A 19,997-nucleotide genomic window follows, 5' to 3' on the forward strand; every position below is an offset into this window, starting at 1 on the left:
GCTGCTGAACAGCAATTCTCGTCAGAATCACGTCCAGTTTGCGACTTATCTCCCCCAACATCTGAGTCTGTGTGTTCCCAGTACGGGAGATGCCATCCATGGTTCCCGACAGCTTCTCACAGGCCCGAACCGCTGTCAGGATCGCTTTCAATTTCCGATAAGCCAGGATACCTCCACAGCCAAACAGCAGGAATCCAGTTATCATAAAACCAAATATGTATAGATCTTCAACATCTTCAATGGAAAGAGGAGGCAAACAGAGGAGGTTCCAGCCCCAGGAACCAGTAACCCGTCCGGCAGCCACCATTCCACTGGGACAGCTGCGTTCCCCTCGCTCCAATCTCAACGTGGAAAAAATAGTGTCGATTGCGTTCAGAGACCAGTTGACCAAATCCATAGTTCCTTTTGTTATTCGGATGATAGGTAGAAAAAAAGGCTTAAAAAATGCTTGCAAAGCAGGAAGGAAGGGACGGGTTCGGGAGAAAGAGCAGAAGCGTCCGACTCCTCTGAAGGCCAAGCAATAGACTAACTTTTTTAATGGATAATATTTTCTGCTTTATTTGAGCTAGCTTTAGGTTTTGACAATTCAAAGTCAAAACAGCGTAATGTACCCAGGTCGTCTGTGGTTCACCTCATGTCTTTCTATCAGTGCTGTCTCTGACCTTCTGTCAGGTGTTGGTCCGGTCCGCTGTTGTTTATAGCTCAGCAAACTTCTGCTTTCTTTGTGTGTTTTAATTAGCAACAAATTCAGCAAATGACCAATGACAAGATGCAGAAAAAAATGAATCAGAGAAGTATTTGTTTTTGGACTTTACTTTGTGTACTCCAGTTTCCTGCCACAGATCAAAAACATGCATGTTAGGGTATTGTTTTTGAAAGCTTTAATTCCTCTGTAAATCAGTTTCTTTCCTCTGGTATCGGATGCTGTGCAGTTGGATGAATTTTTTTTACCGAAACCTTTTTACTTTTGGACATTTGTTATGACACGTAACCATAACAACAAGGTTGTTTTTTACAGTCGGGAGCAGCTGATTAAAAATCACAATAATCAGTAGGCAGCATCAATTTAAGAGCAAAAACAAAGATTTTAGATTTTAAAAAACAACAATTTGAAAACTCTGGTTAAGATGCACATTTCAGTCGCCTGTTTTATAAGACTTGTGACAAACGACAGCCAAAGAACCAGATAAATTGAAGCGTCACTGTGGTGCTGAGTTTGGCCTCCTGGACAGTTAATTATCACTGTGACACATCATGGTGGCCATCAGCTGTGAAACACAGACTGCCTGACAAATTAAATAAACTTGTCCTAATTATATTACTATTACCAGTAAAAGCTGCCTGTGGCACTCTTCTTCCTGATTTCTGGCCATGCGTCATGACAGCAGATTGAGAGGCTTAATGGGTTTAATGAAGGTTTTGTCAAAAAACAGTGACCCCACGGCTGGTTAAGGTTTCTAACTGAACTAACAATAGTTATGGTGACACTTTTCCTGCTCTACTTGTGCATCCAAGAGGGTGTGCCACCCTTGGATAATGCTCATTTCAAATTGATTTCCTTTTTTATTTGCATGGTTGTTCACATTATAATTTAAATGCAATGGTCATCAGACTTCTGTGGGAACAGATTACAGTCCTGAAGTGACCCACATGCACAAAAGATGTGACGTGTCGCAGCACACTGTGTTTATGGATGTAAACGGTAAATGCTACGATCTAGTTGATTTTCTGGAATGGAAGCAACATGCTAAAAGTAAAGAGGAGAAACAAGCTCAAGTGTCGATCCCATCGCAGTAGTATCAATATGATCTGACACCAATGTTGATATGATGCTGGTATAGATTCTCAGACATTCAGGACATGGGAAATCAAAAAAGAAAAGTAACTGGACTTCTATCCTGTAGCTGAAGACGTACAGAGTTCTGAGCTTTAAACTGCATCATGCTGGTATTGATAATATCAATGTTTGGATCGACTTGCATTCCCCAACTTCAGTGACTTAAAACTTGGATGAAATGCAACGTGACTGTTCAGACTGAGGTCACTTTGAAAACATTGGATATGTATCTGATTTGGTGTCATGCATGAAAAAGACCTGAGTCAGATTTTAAAAACATCAGATAACCTATGGTTTAAATAAATGAGTATTTCTTGTGTAATGAGAAAACCCCTGAATACCCAGTTGTAACCATGCTAACCGTGAAGGAGAAAACAGCAGCAGCTACATGAGAGGCTGCAGGTGAGAAGGTTTATGTGCAGAACCATGACCACGTCCACCCTTCTTCTTTTCTTCATCCAGCAGGGCTGACTGGGATGAGAACAAGTGTTTCTTGGTTTGCGTCCAGAAGGCAAATAAAAGATGACTTAGCGCAGTATTTATTGGTGCTTGGGAGTGTGTGGAAGAATTGTTGCAGTGTTATGGTGAGAGCATTGCAGTAACTTGGAGTGCTGTCAGGTGCACTGGGTTGTAATTTTGCATGTCATAAGTAAAGGAACATTCACAGAATAAGAACTACATGTGAGTGACATTCTCAGGCACAATAAACTTGAAATTCACCATAAACATTTGTGATTTCAGCAGTAATTAAATATCGGTGCATATCATTTTGGTCTTAATCCTGCAGCCCTGCAGAGGACAATGCTTACTTTCTCCTCCTTCCTTCTCTAACTTCTATCAGTTAGACTTCGATGCATAGTTATTTAAGAACATGGCTGTATTTAATCATCTGGAGAAGCAGGGATGTCACATCTCATTTGCCGCCTGGTCTTAAAAAGGTTAAGTGATCTTTACAAAATGTGCGTGTGTGAGAAGTGCTGTGTGACCTTGAATTATGCTTTTGCAAGCTCACGGTTCCAGAAACTATCAATATAATAACTCCGTTGTGACAAAGTGGAAAGTTTAGATGAGTCAGATTTCACAACAGCACCAGCGTTTCCCCGAGCATTGTCCAACAGAACGTCCCCCATGAAGGTCACGTCATGACTTAAAATAATGTGTTTGTATGTCACCAGTGTACTGCAGCCGAGAAGGAGGGGAAAAGCTAGGAAAAAGCCAAGCATATCAAAGGCTAGATAAAAGCTGAAAGTAGCATAAGAGGAAAAAAGTAGCCGAAGCAGATTTCAAACAGAACAATGTTTTTGAAGGAACTGAAGAGATCTTGATGTGATTCTGTGGGGAAAATATGCATAAATATTTTGAAAAGTAAAAACGTTGGAATGTAAAAGATGCAATTATTTCAACTGTGCCAGGAGATTCTGTAATCTTTACAGTGAAATGTTTAACTTCCCTTCAGGAACATCAGGACAAACAGCTACTCATGACTTAAACCTGATTTGTTGCCTGACGACCCAATAAACAATGCATCACTAGCAATAGTTGTCTTTAAAGTAGAGATTGGGTGTTGTACAGCGTCTTCTTCTTCTTTTTACAGCTAGTGTCATGGCAGTTAAATGAAAATAAAGAACAAATTAGAGGAGAGATGTTTCAGACAGATGGTAGAAATAAAAACAAATTGTTTGCAGCAGCAGCACTAAGGATGAAAGCTGGCCCTGTGATCACCTGTCTGGTTTGTTGGAGGACAAATAACAACCAGATGTTTTGCACTGATAAGCTCTGGCTTTAATAACCCTAAATATGCTGTATGGTGTGTATTATTGAATAATCTGTTGTTGGTTTGTTTGTTTCTACCCGTTTTAAAATGAATTCCAGGGAAGGCAATGAGCCGGGGGATGAGCTGACGGTGACGTACAGAGAGCTGCTGCAGAGGGTCTGTCAGTTTGCCAATGTCCTGAAATCACAGGGTGAGTTACATCTCTCACATTTATTACTAAATCCCTTTAGCTGTCACATTGGGATTGGACAGCGCTAAATACAGGTGTGAATTCTCTCTGTGTTCACTGAAACCACCTTCGGAGGCGGTCTGGACTGCTTGTATCCCCTATCTGTTGGCAGTCTGAACAGTCGCCTGTCCTGATCCTTGATATGGGACCTCCTACTGAACCGACATGGACCCACACAAACAGCAGAGTTAAAAGCTGCCAGCTTATTAAAGAGAGCTACAGATTTTAATGAACTATTTATTAGTATCCTTAATAAAAAGGTCTGTTTTGTCAGGATTTTATTATTCAAAGTGGATTACAGGAGTTTAATGGGGAGTTTTTCTTTGGTTTAAAGGTTTTAGAGCTGTTGGACCGTGGCTGTGGTCAAACACAGAACAGCATGATGTTTTATATTCACCTAATTAAACACAGACGCCATGTTACGTTCACAGTGGAGCTGTGTAAAACAGCTGATGGCTGTCAGAGGACTGTGGAGGAGTTTTTCTTCAAACTCTGACACTGAACTCTGTGAAGTCACTGATCAATTTGCTCCTTTCTGTCTGTTATATTCTCTTATTATTTGATAACTCAATAAAAGTACAGAACTGTTAATGTTAAATAATATAATTCAGATGTGAGAATGTATTTTATTTTTACTGAAAGGTCTGCAGATCTGCTGATGTTCTGTTAGTTGCTGGTCTGTCAGTGTGTGTGTGTGTTTCTGTTTCTGCACACAGCACAGGTAACTTACATTCAGTCACAAAATGTTTCAAAGTGTTTTTCCACTAAATGTGAACAGTGGCGTCAGAGCTGACCACATGCAGTCAAATCACCTGAAACCAAGTCATGATGGTTTTAAACAACAAATCTGAACAGGTCCTTTTTATTCCAGGATATAATGACATTTATGGAGTGTATGCTTAAGGATATGTCACTTAAATTTACTCAGCTTTATTTATCAACACAACAAAATAAAAATAGTGTTGTCATTAAGTACTATAGGATAATGAAACTTAAACAATCTAAATGATAATGTGAGTAAATGAAACTCATTATTTGGATTAAATGAATAGACCAGCACCATTACATAGTGAATAAATCAAACAAGTTGTTTATCATATTTTCATTATGACAGTTTAAAAACAAAGGAGTAAAGTAACTTTTATTTTGCCTTTACCTCAACAGTAAAAATGTTTATAGCAGCAAGTGAATGTCAGCATGAGGTGTTGCCCCTCCCTTGTTGTAGGCAGTTATGAAAGACTCTTTTGCAAAAATGTAACTCTTCCAGAGCTTTTAACTGTTTTTGCTGGAGTTGCTTCATTGGTGCACACATCTGCACTGAGCGTCATGTACAACCACAGATGTTGAAACCTACGCAACAGTTTGTGCTTTAAGATTAGGAAAGCTTCTGCTTTCAACAGAGCAACTGTTGCCTTCAGTCACAGGCATTACATTTTAAAAGGGTTTAAAATAAATAATACTTCATCAATTCCAAAAGAAAATAAAGTGTTGCAACTTTTTTTCTATTCTCCATTCTAGGAAATTAAGAACATTCCCCAGCATCTCACTAAAGATGGTAACAAAGATGTCACTCGCCGTCACAGTCTTGTAGAAAATATGCATCATCCTTCAGCAAATGTTGATGATCTAAGCTTCCTTCAAAAAGAAAAACAGCCTGCTGTGTCCTTGCCCATAATAAGTCTTCACCTTTGGATCTGAGCCCAGGCTAAAAATAAGTCTTACTCTGTCCCTGTACATGATAGTAGCTGCAGCATAAATGAGATATCCTAAGCCGCTGGATGTAGCTCTACTAATATACAGTAATCTAATATATTATAATGTAATATACAGTAATGTAATTTTAGGAAGACCTTCATTACAGTAATATATATAAGGATGCTAATGCAGCTACTGCCTGAAATGTCAACATTCATCATACGTTGGCATCTGTCTTCGGGAGACAATTGTGTAGCATCCAATGTTTATCTTGACTTTTGTTTTTGGCTGAACAGATGAAAGTCCCATTCTCTGTTGTATCTGGTCCAAGTGAAAGGTGATGCTTGCTGAGGCTCTCTCTGCTCGTCCTTTCTTTGGTTTCTCACCTCCTCAGCCTTCTGAATGCCCGGACTGACATTCAGATGCCAGACTACACGGTCGTCTGCACAGCATTCGCAATTATAGGCGTTGATGCTGCACAACCTAATATTTGTCTTGCAGACATCTTTAAAGCACAAGAGTGACCATCCAGCAGTCAAGAGCCTTTAGCTAGCTCGCTGCACAGGAGATCCTTGGGAATGCGGGTGCTTCCATTCTTCTGTTATGGCCATTGTAGGTGCCTTCTTCTGAGAATGGCAAACATGCTGTTCATGTTGGCGCGTTTCAAGACCTCCTGCCACTGGATGTGCAGAATGTGTCTGAGTCATCTCATGTGGAAGCTGTTGAGTTTCCTCACGTGTCCCACGTAGTTGATCCAAGCTTCGCTGCTGTAAGTAGACAGGCCTGGTAGACGGACAGTTTGATCTTCTCAGTGAGGCTGGAATTATACAACACTCTCTGGCTCAGTCTGGCTGTAACTGCTGCTGTTCATCTCTGCATCAATGGAGAGCGAGCTAGACACAGTTGACCCAAGGTATGTGAAGCTCTCCACAACTTCCAGGCTAGTCCTGTTTATGGTGATGTTTGGAGGAGTGTCTGTGCCCTGCACTACGATGTTTGTCTTCAGACTGTTGGTCAGTCTAAACCAGTGGTGGGCAATCCTGGTCCTGGAGGGCCACTATCCTGCATGTTTTCCTTGTTTCTCTGCTCCAACACACCTGATTTGAATCAATAGGTGACTAACAGGCTTCTGCAGAACTAGAAGAGGTAATTTAACCACTGAATCAGGTGTGTTGGAGCAGGAAAAAAAGGAAAAAATGCAGGATAGTGGCCCTCCAGGACCAGGATCGCCCACCCCTGGTCTAAACTCTTTGCAGCTGTGGGAAAGGTGACTGACAAGCTGCTGCAGGCTGTCTTCAGTGTGTGATGTCAAGACGGCATCATTGGCAAAGAGCAACTTATGAATGAGGAAATTGACTTTTGTCTTGGCACAAAGAAGTGCGAGGTTGTAGAGCTTGTCATCAGCTCTGGTGTAAAAGTACACACCCTACTGCAGTCCTTAAAAGCATACTGGAGGAGCATGGCAAAGAATATGCCAAGAAGCACTGGCTCAAGGACACAGCTTTGCTTTACTCTACTGCTGACAGGGAAGAGCTCAGATATTGCACCACTAAAACAGACCGTGCTATACATATCTGAACTGAATGGAATGAAACGACAACTGCAAGGATTCGTGGAGGGCAGCCAATCTTAGTGGCATCTGCTGCTCTTGGCACTTCTCCTGTGGCTGGTGCAGCGAGAAGATCATGGCCACTGTTGACTGGCCAGTTCAAAAGCCACACTGGGTCTCTGGATAGACTTAGGAGGCAAGGGTCTGTGGACATAGCAGGACAACACAAGTGAATGCCTTTCTGACAGCGTTTCGGAGGATGATACCTTGGTAATTGTTGCAGTCACTATGATCGCCTTTGTTTTTGTATAAAGTAACAATGTTTGTATCTTGCATGTCCTGTGGGATGTGTCCTTGATCCCAGCCGAGGAGTTTGTGGAGGGGTTGAAGCAGTGCAGGTTTCCAGCTTTTGAGTACCTCGGATGAGATGCGGTTGTTCTCGGGTCCTTCCCAGTAGTGAGGTAGTCAGTGGCTTTACTGAGCTCTTCCATGGTGGGTGTTGCATCTAGCTCATCCATAACAGGTGGCACTGATAAAGCATGGAGGGTGGTGTGCATTGCATCCAGCTCAAGATGATGCTCAACCCAGCACTATAACTGCTTCCTCTGTTCAGTGATGAACTTTGACTTAAGTGGAGCAGTCTTGATGATGGAAGGGTCTGTAGCCTTCTTGATGTCCTTGCACATACCTCATACATTACTGACATTGGCAGCTCTCTGCATACTGCTGCATATGTTTTTGCTGTAGTGAACAGTCAGCTGATCTTTTTTCCTGGCAGTTCTGAGGGAATCCAGTGTGTTGGGACTCAGCAACGTCTTGTAGGCTAGGAGAGCTTTTCGTTTGACCTTGGTCTCAGGCTCCATTTCTTTTCACATTTCCTTGGACCAGCCAGTATTTTTACGCTCCTTTTTCCCATAGGCAATGATAGCCGAGTTATAGACAGCATCCAGTAGGTAGGACCATTTAGCGTCAATTCTAGTCAATCAATCACAAATATTAGGGTTACTCCAACTTTCTTTTCAGCTTGTCCAAAGTTATGTTTGCACACAGACCCTCCACCATGTTATTCAGGCACTTCACAGACTCCCTGTCAATTAAGCAATTAATTTAGCATACACAGCTTTAAAAGTGATCCTTTTTCCTCCCTGATACTCTGACTCTCTAAGCTGATGGTATGAGAAATGTGCTATCATGCAGAAAGTTGCAGTTCAGGCCCAGGCACAACTTGGTACTCTGCACCTTTCAGTTTAGCATTGAGAAAGCTCCTCGGAGGAGAAGCAGTATGTGTTCAAGAATAAAAAACGAAGTCTTGCCTTCGATTCAACTTATCTTTCCTTTCTTTTTTCAGGAGTGAAAAAGGGAGACCGGGTGTCCATTTACATGCCCATGGTTGTTGAGCTGGTGGTTGCCATGTTGGCTTGTGCCCGTATTGGAGCCGTTCACTCTGTAGTGGTGAGTTTAAAATAAAAACGTATATGAAACTTTAGGTAATTAAAAAAAAAAAAAGAAGTCAGATATAAACTTTGTATAAATGGCTGTTCCTAGTTTGCAGGTTTCTCTGCTGAGTCCCTGTGTGAGAGGATCATCGACTCTCAATGCTCTCTGCTCATCACAGCAGGTCAGTTTTAGATTAAGCAACATTTGAAATAAAAGCCATCTAAAATATAAAAGCCTTGTCCAGTGGTTGAGTGCCACTAGAGCTTTTGATTGTTAGTGGATACAGTTTAGTTGTTGCAGGATGCTGAAGCTTTCGTAGCTCGTCAAGCTGAGGAGTTAAACCAAGGAGCTGAGCAACGCAACAGTTGGTGAAGATGAGTCCAGGCCAGTAATCAGTGTCTTATTACACAGATTAGTCTGGGGATAAAAACTTAGCAGGTTTAAGGTCTGCTTTACAGTCGTTACAAACACACATTTTCTCAATTACAAAAAAATCCCATAGTTCCCAACTCATGGATTTTTTTATCAACAGCTGAGCTCCTGTTGTTTCATTATTGTAAATAAAGTATTGGTGCTTCAGTGAGGAGGAGAGACAATGTTCTGCAGAGGTTTCCTACTGTAGATAAACTTTAATACTTGTGACCCAGCAAAGGAGGATGCTTTGCAGAAAAAGCTTTACATCCAAAGGCAATAAATAATGCCCTATTTTCTTTCAATTGAACAATATTTTACAACTGTCAAACTGCATTAATAAATAAAAATGATCAAGTGAAAAATGTTTACCCATACTGATAAGCCATCAGTGATCTCTTTTTTCTTTCTCAACTCTTTCCTAATCCTGCACTCGCTGGTGGTTGGTCTCTGCACAAGTGAATGAAACTAGCATTCCTTAAAGAAATCCAGATTGGCCCCCACCTTCCATGCCATCATTTTAAACAAAGATCTCACTCAAAGTATGTAATATAGAGGACTCTCATCTACTGCCACACCAAATTTTAGCTCAGTGTCTGTAAAACTGTTTGATTAGCCATGTCAGCTATGTTGATTCAGGTTGACTTGGAACATTAATTACTTGTTGATGTACGTCCAATGGTTTCGTTTTGAGTGTTTCATTAAAATCCACACAGTGGTTCATTAGATATTTTGCTAACAGAGATATGAACACATGCACAAGATTGCCTATCTTTCATGACAGCAGTCGATACTCTGAAGTCAGTAAATTATTATAACTGTTTACTCGAGCAGGGGTCTGCAACTCTTATCTTTAAAAGAGCCATTTGAACCATTTTTTCTACCAAGTAAAGTTTGTCTTGATTCATAAAATATAAAACATTTTTTTGTTTAAATACGGTATATTGAAAAAACTACAGTTGATCCTTTGTTGTGAAGCTAAATTTTCTAAGAAAACTAATTCTACAGGAGGAATTGGCCTTTTTTTGTTTATAATGCGGACCTGTCCAAATCCATCCCATATTTGTGGGAAAAAGCAAAAATAAGAGTTAAATGAGGCAAGTCAGTGCCTCATTTAAGTCTAACATATTTAAAGATCACAACTTTTATGAACCTAATATGCTAAATTGTTTATTTGTGACAAGCCTTCAGTTTTATTTTTTATATTCCTATAAAAAAATGCCATATTTGAACACTTTATATTTATAATGCAGAATAGATGTGCACATTTCTCTTATTTCTGTATTTACAGCAATCATCATTAAATATTAAATGCATTGTAGTGAAAACTGGAGTCACATTCAGCTGATTGTGGTACTGAAATGATGGGAAGTTGCAAAGCATCACACAGGCAGCCCTGCCACTCGTATTATTAGTCATTTTGTTGCAAAGACTTCATGCACATGTTGTAAAATGTTTGTTCTGTGAAGAGTTAAAAGTATTGTTTTCTATTCTCAGTTTATAAATATAAATGACTCTGGTTTGGTTGTATTTAGTCAAAGTGACAACGAGCCATTTCAGAGGGTATGAAGAGCCACATGTGGTTCCAGAGTCCCAGGTTGCAGACCCCTGCATTAGAGGGTGACAGGTTTAGTCATGTTTGGCCAAGCACCTTCTTCAGAGACATGAAAATACTATAAAACACACACAAGTAGGTTATGGCCCATCGGCTAGCTGCATCCGGCCTGCAAGAGGTCTGCTTAAAAAATACAAATCATTTAGCATGCAAATCTGAATTTTTGCTTGTATTTTGAAACTGGCTTTGGTAATGCTTTTATTTTGAAGGTGAGCGGATGTTTATGTTGGCAGCCTTCAATGTGTGTGTGTGTGTTAGCTGTTGAATCTCCTTACTGGAAGTGGAGTTTGTGAGAGATTCAGGAGTTATTGTCATGTCAGTACATGGTAAAAATAAGCTCAGTTTGTTGTTAATTAAACAGAAAAATACAGATCTTCACACACTTCAGAAGCTTTGCTGCCAAAACTGGAAAGAACAATGAAATCTTTTAAACAAGATTTTTATTGTCTCTTTTGTAATGTCTACTATTAATAGTATTTATAGCTAATTATAAACTTTATATTTGGCAGAATTGAGATTGTTCATTCTTTCCTCTGCAACAGTTTCAGCTCCATTTGGTGCCTTCAGGAGAAAAAATAAATAAATTGCCACCTGTCTGTCCTTCTCTAATATTATGTAAATGCAATGGGAGGGTCTTCTGGAACCAAACTCTGCAAACGTCAGCATTCAGAAAGCTAGGAAAGATGCTGCAGCTATTTAATGGAAATAAATTCTGTTCCTAAGCTGGAGGCCACCCTGTTTGGCTTCAAGGAGCAAATTGCAACCAGTCAGCATAATGAAAATAGCCTCTGGAGTAGTGCCTGTGGCAGCCAGGTTTGAACAAGATGCATTCAAAGGGAGAAGTTATTATCTGATAAGGCCAGGACCAAAATAAACACCGAACGGATCACAGTGGCATTTTGACTGAGGGCCACATGCAGCAGTGGTCACCCACCTTAGCTTTCACTCACTGAGGTGTCACTTAGCTCTGTCGCCCACCGCCGTGATGCGTTTGTCTAATGTGTAAGCAGAAGATCTGATGAACCACTGGTTAAATCTGTTGAAAGGAATCATTGAATGTACATCAACTACTGATTAGCTTTTGAAGTCAGTCCCATTAAAGATGGCTGCCACAGTCAACGGACTTTAGCAAGCTCAAAAATGGCTTCAACGTTATCTGTTTTATAGAGAAGTATCTCCAACATACTTCGAGCACTAACAATATTGCATGATGTGGTGGTTTTAAGGTTTGAACTCCATCTTTCCCTTCTCATCATTTAATAATCTTAGTTTAAACCCTGGCATGGAAGGTGGCAAAGTAGATTTTACAAAAACAGAGTTTCTTTGATTTATATTTATACTGAGGCCTCTCTTGTACAATTTGGAAGATGCAGAATCTTCCAAAATATTGTCACTTGTATATTCTGAAATCCTATAAGTGAATGTTTTAAGGTGAGTACATTTCTTTTAGTGGGATACTGTTAAGCTGACGTTCATGCTGCTGTCATGTACTCTAGTAATCCTCTACATTATTTCCTGTTCCACCTGCTGAAAGTCGAATGCAATAAGCTGGTCTGACCACATTATTAATGGTGCTTTTTTTCCCTTTTATTTTGTATTTGTTCAGATGGTTTCTATCGAGGAGATAAGCTGATCAACCTGAAGCTCTTATCTGATGAAGCACTGCAGAAATGCAAAGACAAGTAAGCTGTTAAAACACAAACAAGAGAGAAAAGGCTGTGGCAGGAGCTCTTTATAAAGAACTTTAGCTACATTTTAAGATTAAATTTTGTAGATTGTAAAAATCTTTAAACATATTTTTTACTTACAGTTTTTAATTTATTTTATTTTAATAAATCAACTTTCTGGAATCCCAGAGATTTCTCTATTAGTCCAGTTATGTACAGCACCTTAAAGGGATATTTTGGCCATTTTTAAATTGGGTTCTGTCTAAAAGTTATAAATGTGATCTTACCTCTTATACCATGTCGACTTAAAACGACTTCAGTCATAAAATTTCTCTAAAAGTTTCATGAGATCAGTATTTTACACACCTTTACACCACCATTAATTTCACATTACACAGGTGTTTAGATGAAACTCTGGTTATTAGCAGCAGCAAGCAGTAGCATTTGTGCTGCTTCCTACCAGGAAAGTTTCCTCTAAAATAAACTAGTTATTAGCTCATTAGTCGGGTTTGAGCAGACCATAAATTACAAGGGCATTTGTTAAAATGGCATCTTACTGTATCAGGGAGAATTACATTCAGGATGGTATCTTTAAATCAATGGGACATTTTACGCTTTTCTTGACAATCACTGCATCCTTTTATTTTCAATAATTAACTAAAAAAATGGATCCTTGGTTTTTATCTTGAACTGAGGGAGATTTTCTGCTCTCTGGTGAGAGCTCGGGTCTCATTTACAGTTAATTAATTTGGCTTCTGGTTTATAACCTCTGGATTTAAGGCACTATCTGTAGCAAAGTTATATATTGTAAGGTTTTTTAATTCTAAATGTAAAACTGAAACAGGACTTTATGCACTTTCATAATTTATTTGTAGATGCAATAATGTCTGACACTTTCCTGACATGTCTGCTCTCGTTTTGAAAGCAGCAGATTACTCCCCTTTTCTCCTGCGACCCAGTGGCCATCGGCTGTCAGGAGACAATAAATGTTTCACACTGAATGCGTGTCACACACAGCAATGGTCTTTGAGGATCAAGCTCTTTTAGCCCTGGCAGTGATGTACATACGTTTAAGTGTAGGCAGATTGCACCCGTGCAGAGAGATACGGTTTGGTTGATCTCCCTTTGTGAGAGATCTGAGAGTTCGACCAATGTGCAGAATCTATTTTGCTCCTGTTGGCTCCCACTAACGACAGTCCTTAGGTGAATCTAGGTCTTAATTTCTGATGAATATAAACCACAGACACTTCATCAGACTCACCTCATTTTGTAAAGTCATTTAAAGCTAAATGTTTTACTGGATACAGTTTACACAAAGCACACAGTTGATTGAAACATGCCGGATATATTTTGATGCTGATTCTGAATGCCATGTCTGTGTGTCTGTGCAGAGGTTTTCCAGTCAAGAAGTGTATAATGTTGAAGCACTTGTCTAAAGAACCGGAGGAGATTGTGGGTTCTCGTTCTCCTCCTGCCAAGCGATCATGCCCAGATTTGGAGGTAAATAGCAACTTGGAGTCAAAACAGTCACTGCAACCTGTGGTTAAAACATTGCTTTATTTGCTCCTGACATGTTTCAGTGTGCTGTCCTGTCATGGTGGACCCCAGCTGATTTACAAATACATTATTCCTAATATTGTCTTTCCTATTGGTTGTGTAATCAGAGGTTGTTGTTTTTTTTTGTTTGGAACAACAGTTTGCTGGATGGAAATTTTAGAAGGTGATGTTACCATTTGTTGTAACTTTTTTCCATCTATTCATTTATTTTCTGCCTATTTTCTCTATACAGCATAGGTCCCCAACCCTGGTCCTTGGGACCCACTGTCCTGCGTGTTGGAAATGTTACTCTGAAATGCAGAAATTGCCTACTCACCATGTCACCATGTTCAGTAGAAGTCTGTTCAAGACTCTTTCATTTAAATCAGGTGTACTGAAGCCAGTGGAGAGGCATCACAGCTGGACCTTCTCTGCCCCACCAAATTCCACAAGCCTAAATATTAAACGGGTAGCAGAGGCAGCTCTAAAGCAACGCTACCCAGTTATGTAGGAAACTGGTAGCACAACCACACAGCCTGTTGTTTTTATACAAATATTTCACGGCACAATTATAGCCTCATAGACCAGTTAAAATTTCTCACGCATCACGCTTTTGTCCGCCACAAGAACAAAGCAGACCGAACAAGATGCATAAACTGCAACATGCAGAGTAAATTGTAGACAACCATTTTACATCGGGAAACAATAGTGTGTCTGAAAACACAGTGGTTCTATAAAACTGGCTTCATTGCTGATGTAAAGTAAGGGCTGAAGGGCACTAAGTTCCTTTGTTACTTCATATCCCTGTGCTGCTAATGTGGTATTAACCTATTGTTAGTATTAGCCTAATGTTAATACCACTGTAGCAAAACGAGCCAAAAATAAACTGGTTATCTTACCCTTGATGTTCACTTGAAAACAGAAATCATTGACTCCATTCTTCTGGATAATTAAAAACATATATATGTTTTTGTTTCTCCAAAGGTTTTTATGTTGGTTACTGTCCTTAAATCACATCTTGTGTTTCAGTTCTTTTCTGCAGCTAAAGCTGTTGTCATACTCCAGGAGGAGTCACAAAGTCCACTCTCATTCACGTGGTCACGGGATGAAATTTGCACCATTTTGTTCATGTTCATGTAGGCCTTGGCCGCGTGGAGAAACATGCGGCTCTTCGTGGCTGTGACCATCTCAGTCTGTTTAATAAACACATCTGGTCGCCGTAAGGGAAGCAACACTCTGTACACGGACAGGAGAGTTGAGAAGCTTGTGGGAAGAAACCCGTTTTAACGCTGTAGGAGGAGAGAGGAGCTTCCTGGGAGTTCTGATCCGAGTGTCTCCTGAACTATGAAAGGTGTGGGCAAAAACGACCGCGAACCAACTTCTTGATGCCTTATGGAGTATGCTGGAGCCTCAACATTCTCATAGCCCTTCCTGTTCCCAGCTGTTTTGTCAAACAGTGAATAAATCATGGGCTGCGAGAGCTCCAAATGTTGGGCTTTGGAGCACAAGTTTGGTTTTTTTGAGTGGTCGGTTTGAAAAAGCCACCAATAATAATTTTGTCAGTATCATATTCACTTTTTGTCATTTCTCAGTTGTTTTAATGATTTGATACTGAATACCCAGTGTACAAGAAATTCTGGCCAGAGATCACATGCAAGAACTTCTGATTGGTTAATTTTTTTACCTAAACAAAACCACTCAATCTGGAAATATGATCAGGAAATATGAAAATGAGCTTGTGTTGCATGATGAAAAATGGCGGAAATGAAATGGTTATTTTGTTTTTTCCCTCTGTGCCTGCACTGAAGGCCTTGGTGGTTTGCTGAAAGCATCATAAACGTACAGGACAGTGGGCGATGACCAGAGTTGGGAACCTCTGCTTTACAGGGTCACCGCTGCCAGTTTCCAGCAGTCAACAAGAGACGGGGCACACCTTGGACAGTAACACTGTTAAAATGCCTAAACCCAGACACAGTGGTACAGACATACAGGAAAATACTACTGTTTGTTTATGATTTTACCTTTTCAGTTAGAAAAAAGCTGTATATGACTCAGATTTAAACACGTTATTTCACTGTACAGCACATTTGGCAAATTTACAGTAAAATCTAAAATCAGTGTAGAAATACAGCAATAAAAATGATAGATATTAGGGTTGATGAGGGTTTCTGTTTTTCCACTGTTCATGAATCAGACATTTCTTTTTCTTCCTTTATTTTACACCGACCCGAGTTATAATTTTCATTCTCCCACACCTCTGACATGTTGTTAGTAGACAGAATTAATCTGAGATAAAGGCAGTGCTACAGCATGACAAAGCCACATCATCAGCAGGTAATGCTTTAAACACAAATGGGTACAACTAACCGTGCAGAGAAAGGTTCAGACTTAAAAAGCAATTTCACAAACACAAGGACAGTAGCTTTTCAGAAAGAAACATTTCCATGGTTTCTATGTTCACTTTTACTTGGCCATGGTTGGACGCTGGACTATGGTTCCTGGTGCTGATAGCTGCCCTCAGAATATTTAGTTTGTCCAGAACTCATGGTTTGAATTTGACTGAACACCAAAAAATGGCATTTATGGTGCTTCAATAATCCTAAATATTAAATTGTGATCAGGCTGGATTGGGTTTGAAAAGTGTGAAGTTGCATCTTTGTCAACCACATGATGTATTTTTGTTTGTTTGTTTGTTTTAGAACGAACAACTGATGACTTCTCAGTATTTTTCCCTCCTGCATTTTTTTGTCTTAAATCCTTTCTTCATTTTTCTCATGTTTTGATGTTGGTGATCCTGATTTAAATTTTAAGTTATTGGGTTTCTTTCTTTTTAAAAATAACCACTCTCCTGCATTAACCTCTTCTTCCTTTTTTCGCCTCCCCCCCTCCCATCCAGCAGAAGAAACAGACAGGGAAAGCAAAGAAAACACGTCCTGTTCCACAGGTATTTTTATAACCACCTTCCTCTACTAAACCCCCATAACATCTTTTATTTTTGTTTTGATTTTTGAAGGGGAATTTTACCTATGTATAACAGTACTGAGGTGCCAGGGTAAATGTTTTCTAAACTAATTTGTACACAAGTCATTTCTGGGGCATCCTTTTTGTTGTCACCAATAGGCAAATAAAATGTTTATTCTGTTTGTATTCAGGAAATAACAGAACTCTTCACTGTTTTTACCCAACAACTTCAGTTTATTATTCCAGTGATACCTGACAGTTATTTAAAAAAATGAAATTATGTCTCCATATTGGAAAAAAAACAATTATAGTTCTTTTGTTGTTTTTGTTGATACAGTTCTGTTTGTGTGTAAATGGGAGGTATAAACACAGTCTGGAGTTGTGTACATAGGACCTGAGTCTAATGACTTAGTTGTTGTGATTGAGCTGGCTGACATACATGTTTCAGAAAGAGATGGGTTAAATCTTATGCTTGAATTGCTCTGATGTGTTTGTAAGTGTGTGTCTTTTGTCTATACTATGAGTTTGCCCTGTTTTTCCACATGGGCTGCTCCAATTCACTTTAGGCTGGTGTAGATTCTCAGTCATCCAGGCCATGGTAAATTCAAAAAAGTTAATTCACTTCAAGCTCGGGTCTTCTACCAGAGGCCTGGGAGCTTGAGGGTTCTCTTTGGTATCTTAGCTGTTCCTAGGACTGCGTTTCTCTGGACAGAGATCTCTGAGGTTGTTCCTGGGATCTGTTGGAGACACTGCTCCAGTTCGGGGGTCACAGCACCGAGTGCTCCGGTGACCACTGGTACCACTGAGGCCTTGACTTTCCACAACTTCTCTGTTTCCTCTTTCAGCCCTTGGTATTTCTCAAGCTTCTCATGCTCCTTCTTCCTGATGTTACAGTCATTTGGGACTGCTACATCTATCACCACCATGTCTGGTTGGTTCGCCATCACCTGTTTATCAGTCTGGATCTGGATGTCCCACAGTATCTTAGCCCTGTCATTCTCCACCACCTTGGTGGAGGGTCTTACTTTGACCTCCAGCCAATGCTAACTACAGTACAGTCGTTCCTGTTTACTATTCCAGCCACTTGGTTATGGTGATCCATGTGCGCTTTGGCTGCCTGCATTTTCCATTTGCTTTTATGTGCAGCTATCTGCCTGTGGCATCCAAGGTACTTGTAGCTGTCCTGGACATCTGCAATGTTACCTTCGGTGGGTTCAACAACTTCAGTTGATATACCATTTCACCGCATTTATCCAGTCCATATGACATTTAAGTATCCTTGCTGTATATCCAGGTGAGGTGGATCAGTGAGTCGATGTCTTGCTCATTTTAGACTTACAGTTTGATGTTATCTCTGTAGAGGAAGTGACTGATGACTGTTCCACTTTGGAACCGGTGTCCAAAGCCACTTTTTGCAATGATCTGGCTGAGAGGGTTCAGGCCCATTCAGAACTCTTAGCAACACGGTGACTACAGTCTCAACCTGCGGTTCTGTGGACCAGTAGGTGGTGTTTGGCTCCCCTTGGGTTGGTTCCGATTCCCTTTTGTGTCTCACTCAGGTATTGACCCATGTTCCTGTTCATCTTAGCCGCTATGATGCCTGACAGGAGGCAGGGGGTGGGCTAATATTCGGATGTAAGTGGGTAATAACAACTTCCACTATTTTTGGGAGGCTTTACTCATGATTCTGGAAGTTTTCTGTGAGAATTTGTGCCCATTCAGTCTGTGCAGCATTTGTGAGGTCAGGCGCTAATGACCTCACAAGAAGTTCTGGCTCACAATCTGTTTCCAGTTCATCCTGAAGGTGCCTCATGGGGTTAAAGTCAGGGCTCTGTGCAGTCAAGTTCTTCCAGACTAAACTCATCAAACCATGGCTTTATAATAGGAAGCATAATATTGTGCAAAATGCCTTGATGTGTTGAAGCATCAAGATTTCTTATTACTAGAGATAATGTTCAAATCTTGACTGAAAACACTGGGACGAGGGGTGAGCAGTGTATAATAGACAGCAAGTGTGAATGAATAACACATTTAAAAGCAGCTTTCATACCCTAGATCAGGGCTGGTTAATCCTGGTCCTCAGGGCCTCCATCCTGCAGGTTTTACTTGTTTCTCTGCTCCAACACACCTGATCTCAATCAATGGGTGATTAACAGGCTTCTGCAGAACATGAAGAGGTGATTTAACCTCTGAATCAGGTGTGTTGGAGCAGAGAAACAAGGAAAACATGCAGGATGGTGGCCCTCGAGGACCAGGATTGGACACCTCTGCCCTAGATAAAGTTAAAAAAGGGAAGCATAAGTTTGAGTGTTATTAATTTTCTCTAAATATTTTTAAAGTTGTGTAAATTCACTGGAATAATAAATTGTCAATTTATGTATTTAAAATAAAGTGAAACCCCTGTTATCAAAGTATTAACAGATGTACTTACAAAGAATGGATTAACTTTGTACATTCTTTGTTTGTACACTTCAGTCTTTTTTATGCTTTGTCAGTTTATTGTTGGTGATTTTTGTATACAAAAAGCTCATGCTTTTAATCAAGTGTTGCAGCTTATTGTGCTGAAACACTTGATTCGTGCACTTAAATGCCACATGTCAGCCCTGTGTGCCGGATTATTTCATCTCAACACTTGATTGTCTGTTTGCTACTAACTTGCTAGCTGAGTTGGACTGAACCAAGTCAAACGAGAGGGAGAATATATTGATAATTTAGTGGTCTTTAATTCATAAAATAAGGGTGCAAACCACAACTTTAAAAAAACAGATGCAGTCTGCTTGCACCGTTTGATGCCACGAACAATCAGTGATAAATTGGAAACAATTGTGAAAACCTTATTTATTTTGTTTTATTTGTCAGTTATTAATCTATAAATCACTCAAAGATTGCTGCAGAAGAATGAATGATGCATCAAATTGCTACATATACATTTGTAATTTTAGTGAAAGTTGGAACCTTTACAATTTGATTTAAATTTCAATTTAGTTGATTTTACTCATCGAAAGATGCATCATGATGTCTTTCCTTTTTAAATAATTGAAAAAAACCCACAACTTTCAGTGAAAACCACAGGAGAGTCAGTTCTACTTTGTTTCTACTCTCTGACAAAATAAAAACTTAATGATCCAGTTTGGACAGAATTTGGCTCCCATGCAGACCAGTGGTGGGGATGTAAATAATTTGATTTGCAGAGAGCTGGCATGTTTTGAACGAGCACCAAAGGGCATACATGTGATATTGTTGTCAGACAGTTGCTACAGTGTGTGTCGGTCTGCTCGGCACACTG

At 40.0% G+C, this 19,997-nt stretch overlaps 1 protein-coding gene across 5 annotated transcripts in view; it reads left to right on the plus strand.

Annotated features, from left to right (window-relative positions):
- acss2 (acyl-CoA synthetase short chain family member 2) overlaps positions 1–19,997 on the plus strand; it is a 45,948-nt gene that overhangs the window by 7,097 nt on the left and 18,854 nt on the right. For 2 of the 5 annotated variants that reach the window (XM_037977084.1, XM_037977081.1), the window contains exons 4-9: positions 3,710–3,801; positions 8,433–8,536; positions 8,630–8,702; positions 12,154–12,229; positions 13,606–13,714; positions 16,647–16,694. In XM_037977084.1, the coding sequence (XP_037833012.1) occupies positions 3,710–3,801; positions 8,433–8,536; positions 8,630–8,702; positions 12,154–12,229; positions 13,606–13,714; positions 16,647–16,694 (502 nt within the window). The remainder of the gene's footprint in view (positions 1–3,709; positions 3,802–8,432; positions 8,537–8,629; positions 8,703–12,153; positions 12,230–13,605; positions 13,715–16,646; positions 16,695–19,997) is intronic. The other 3 variants (XM_037977082.1, XM_037977085.1, XM_037977083.1) reach the window with 2 other exon arrangements.

Source organism: Kryptolebias marmoratus, linkage group LG8, assembly GCF_001649575.2.
Source record: "Kryptolebias marmoratus isolate JLee-2015 linkage group LG8, ASM164957v2, whole genome shotgun sequence".
Classification (NCBI taxonomy): Eukaryota; Metazoa; Chordata; class Actinopteri; order Cyprinodontiformes; family Rivulidae; genus Kryptolebias; species Kryptolebias marmoratus.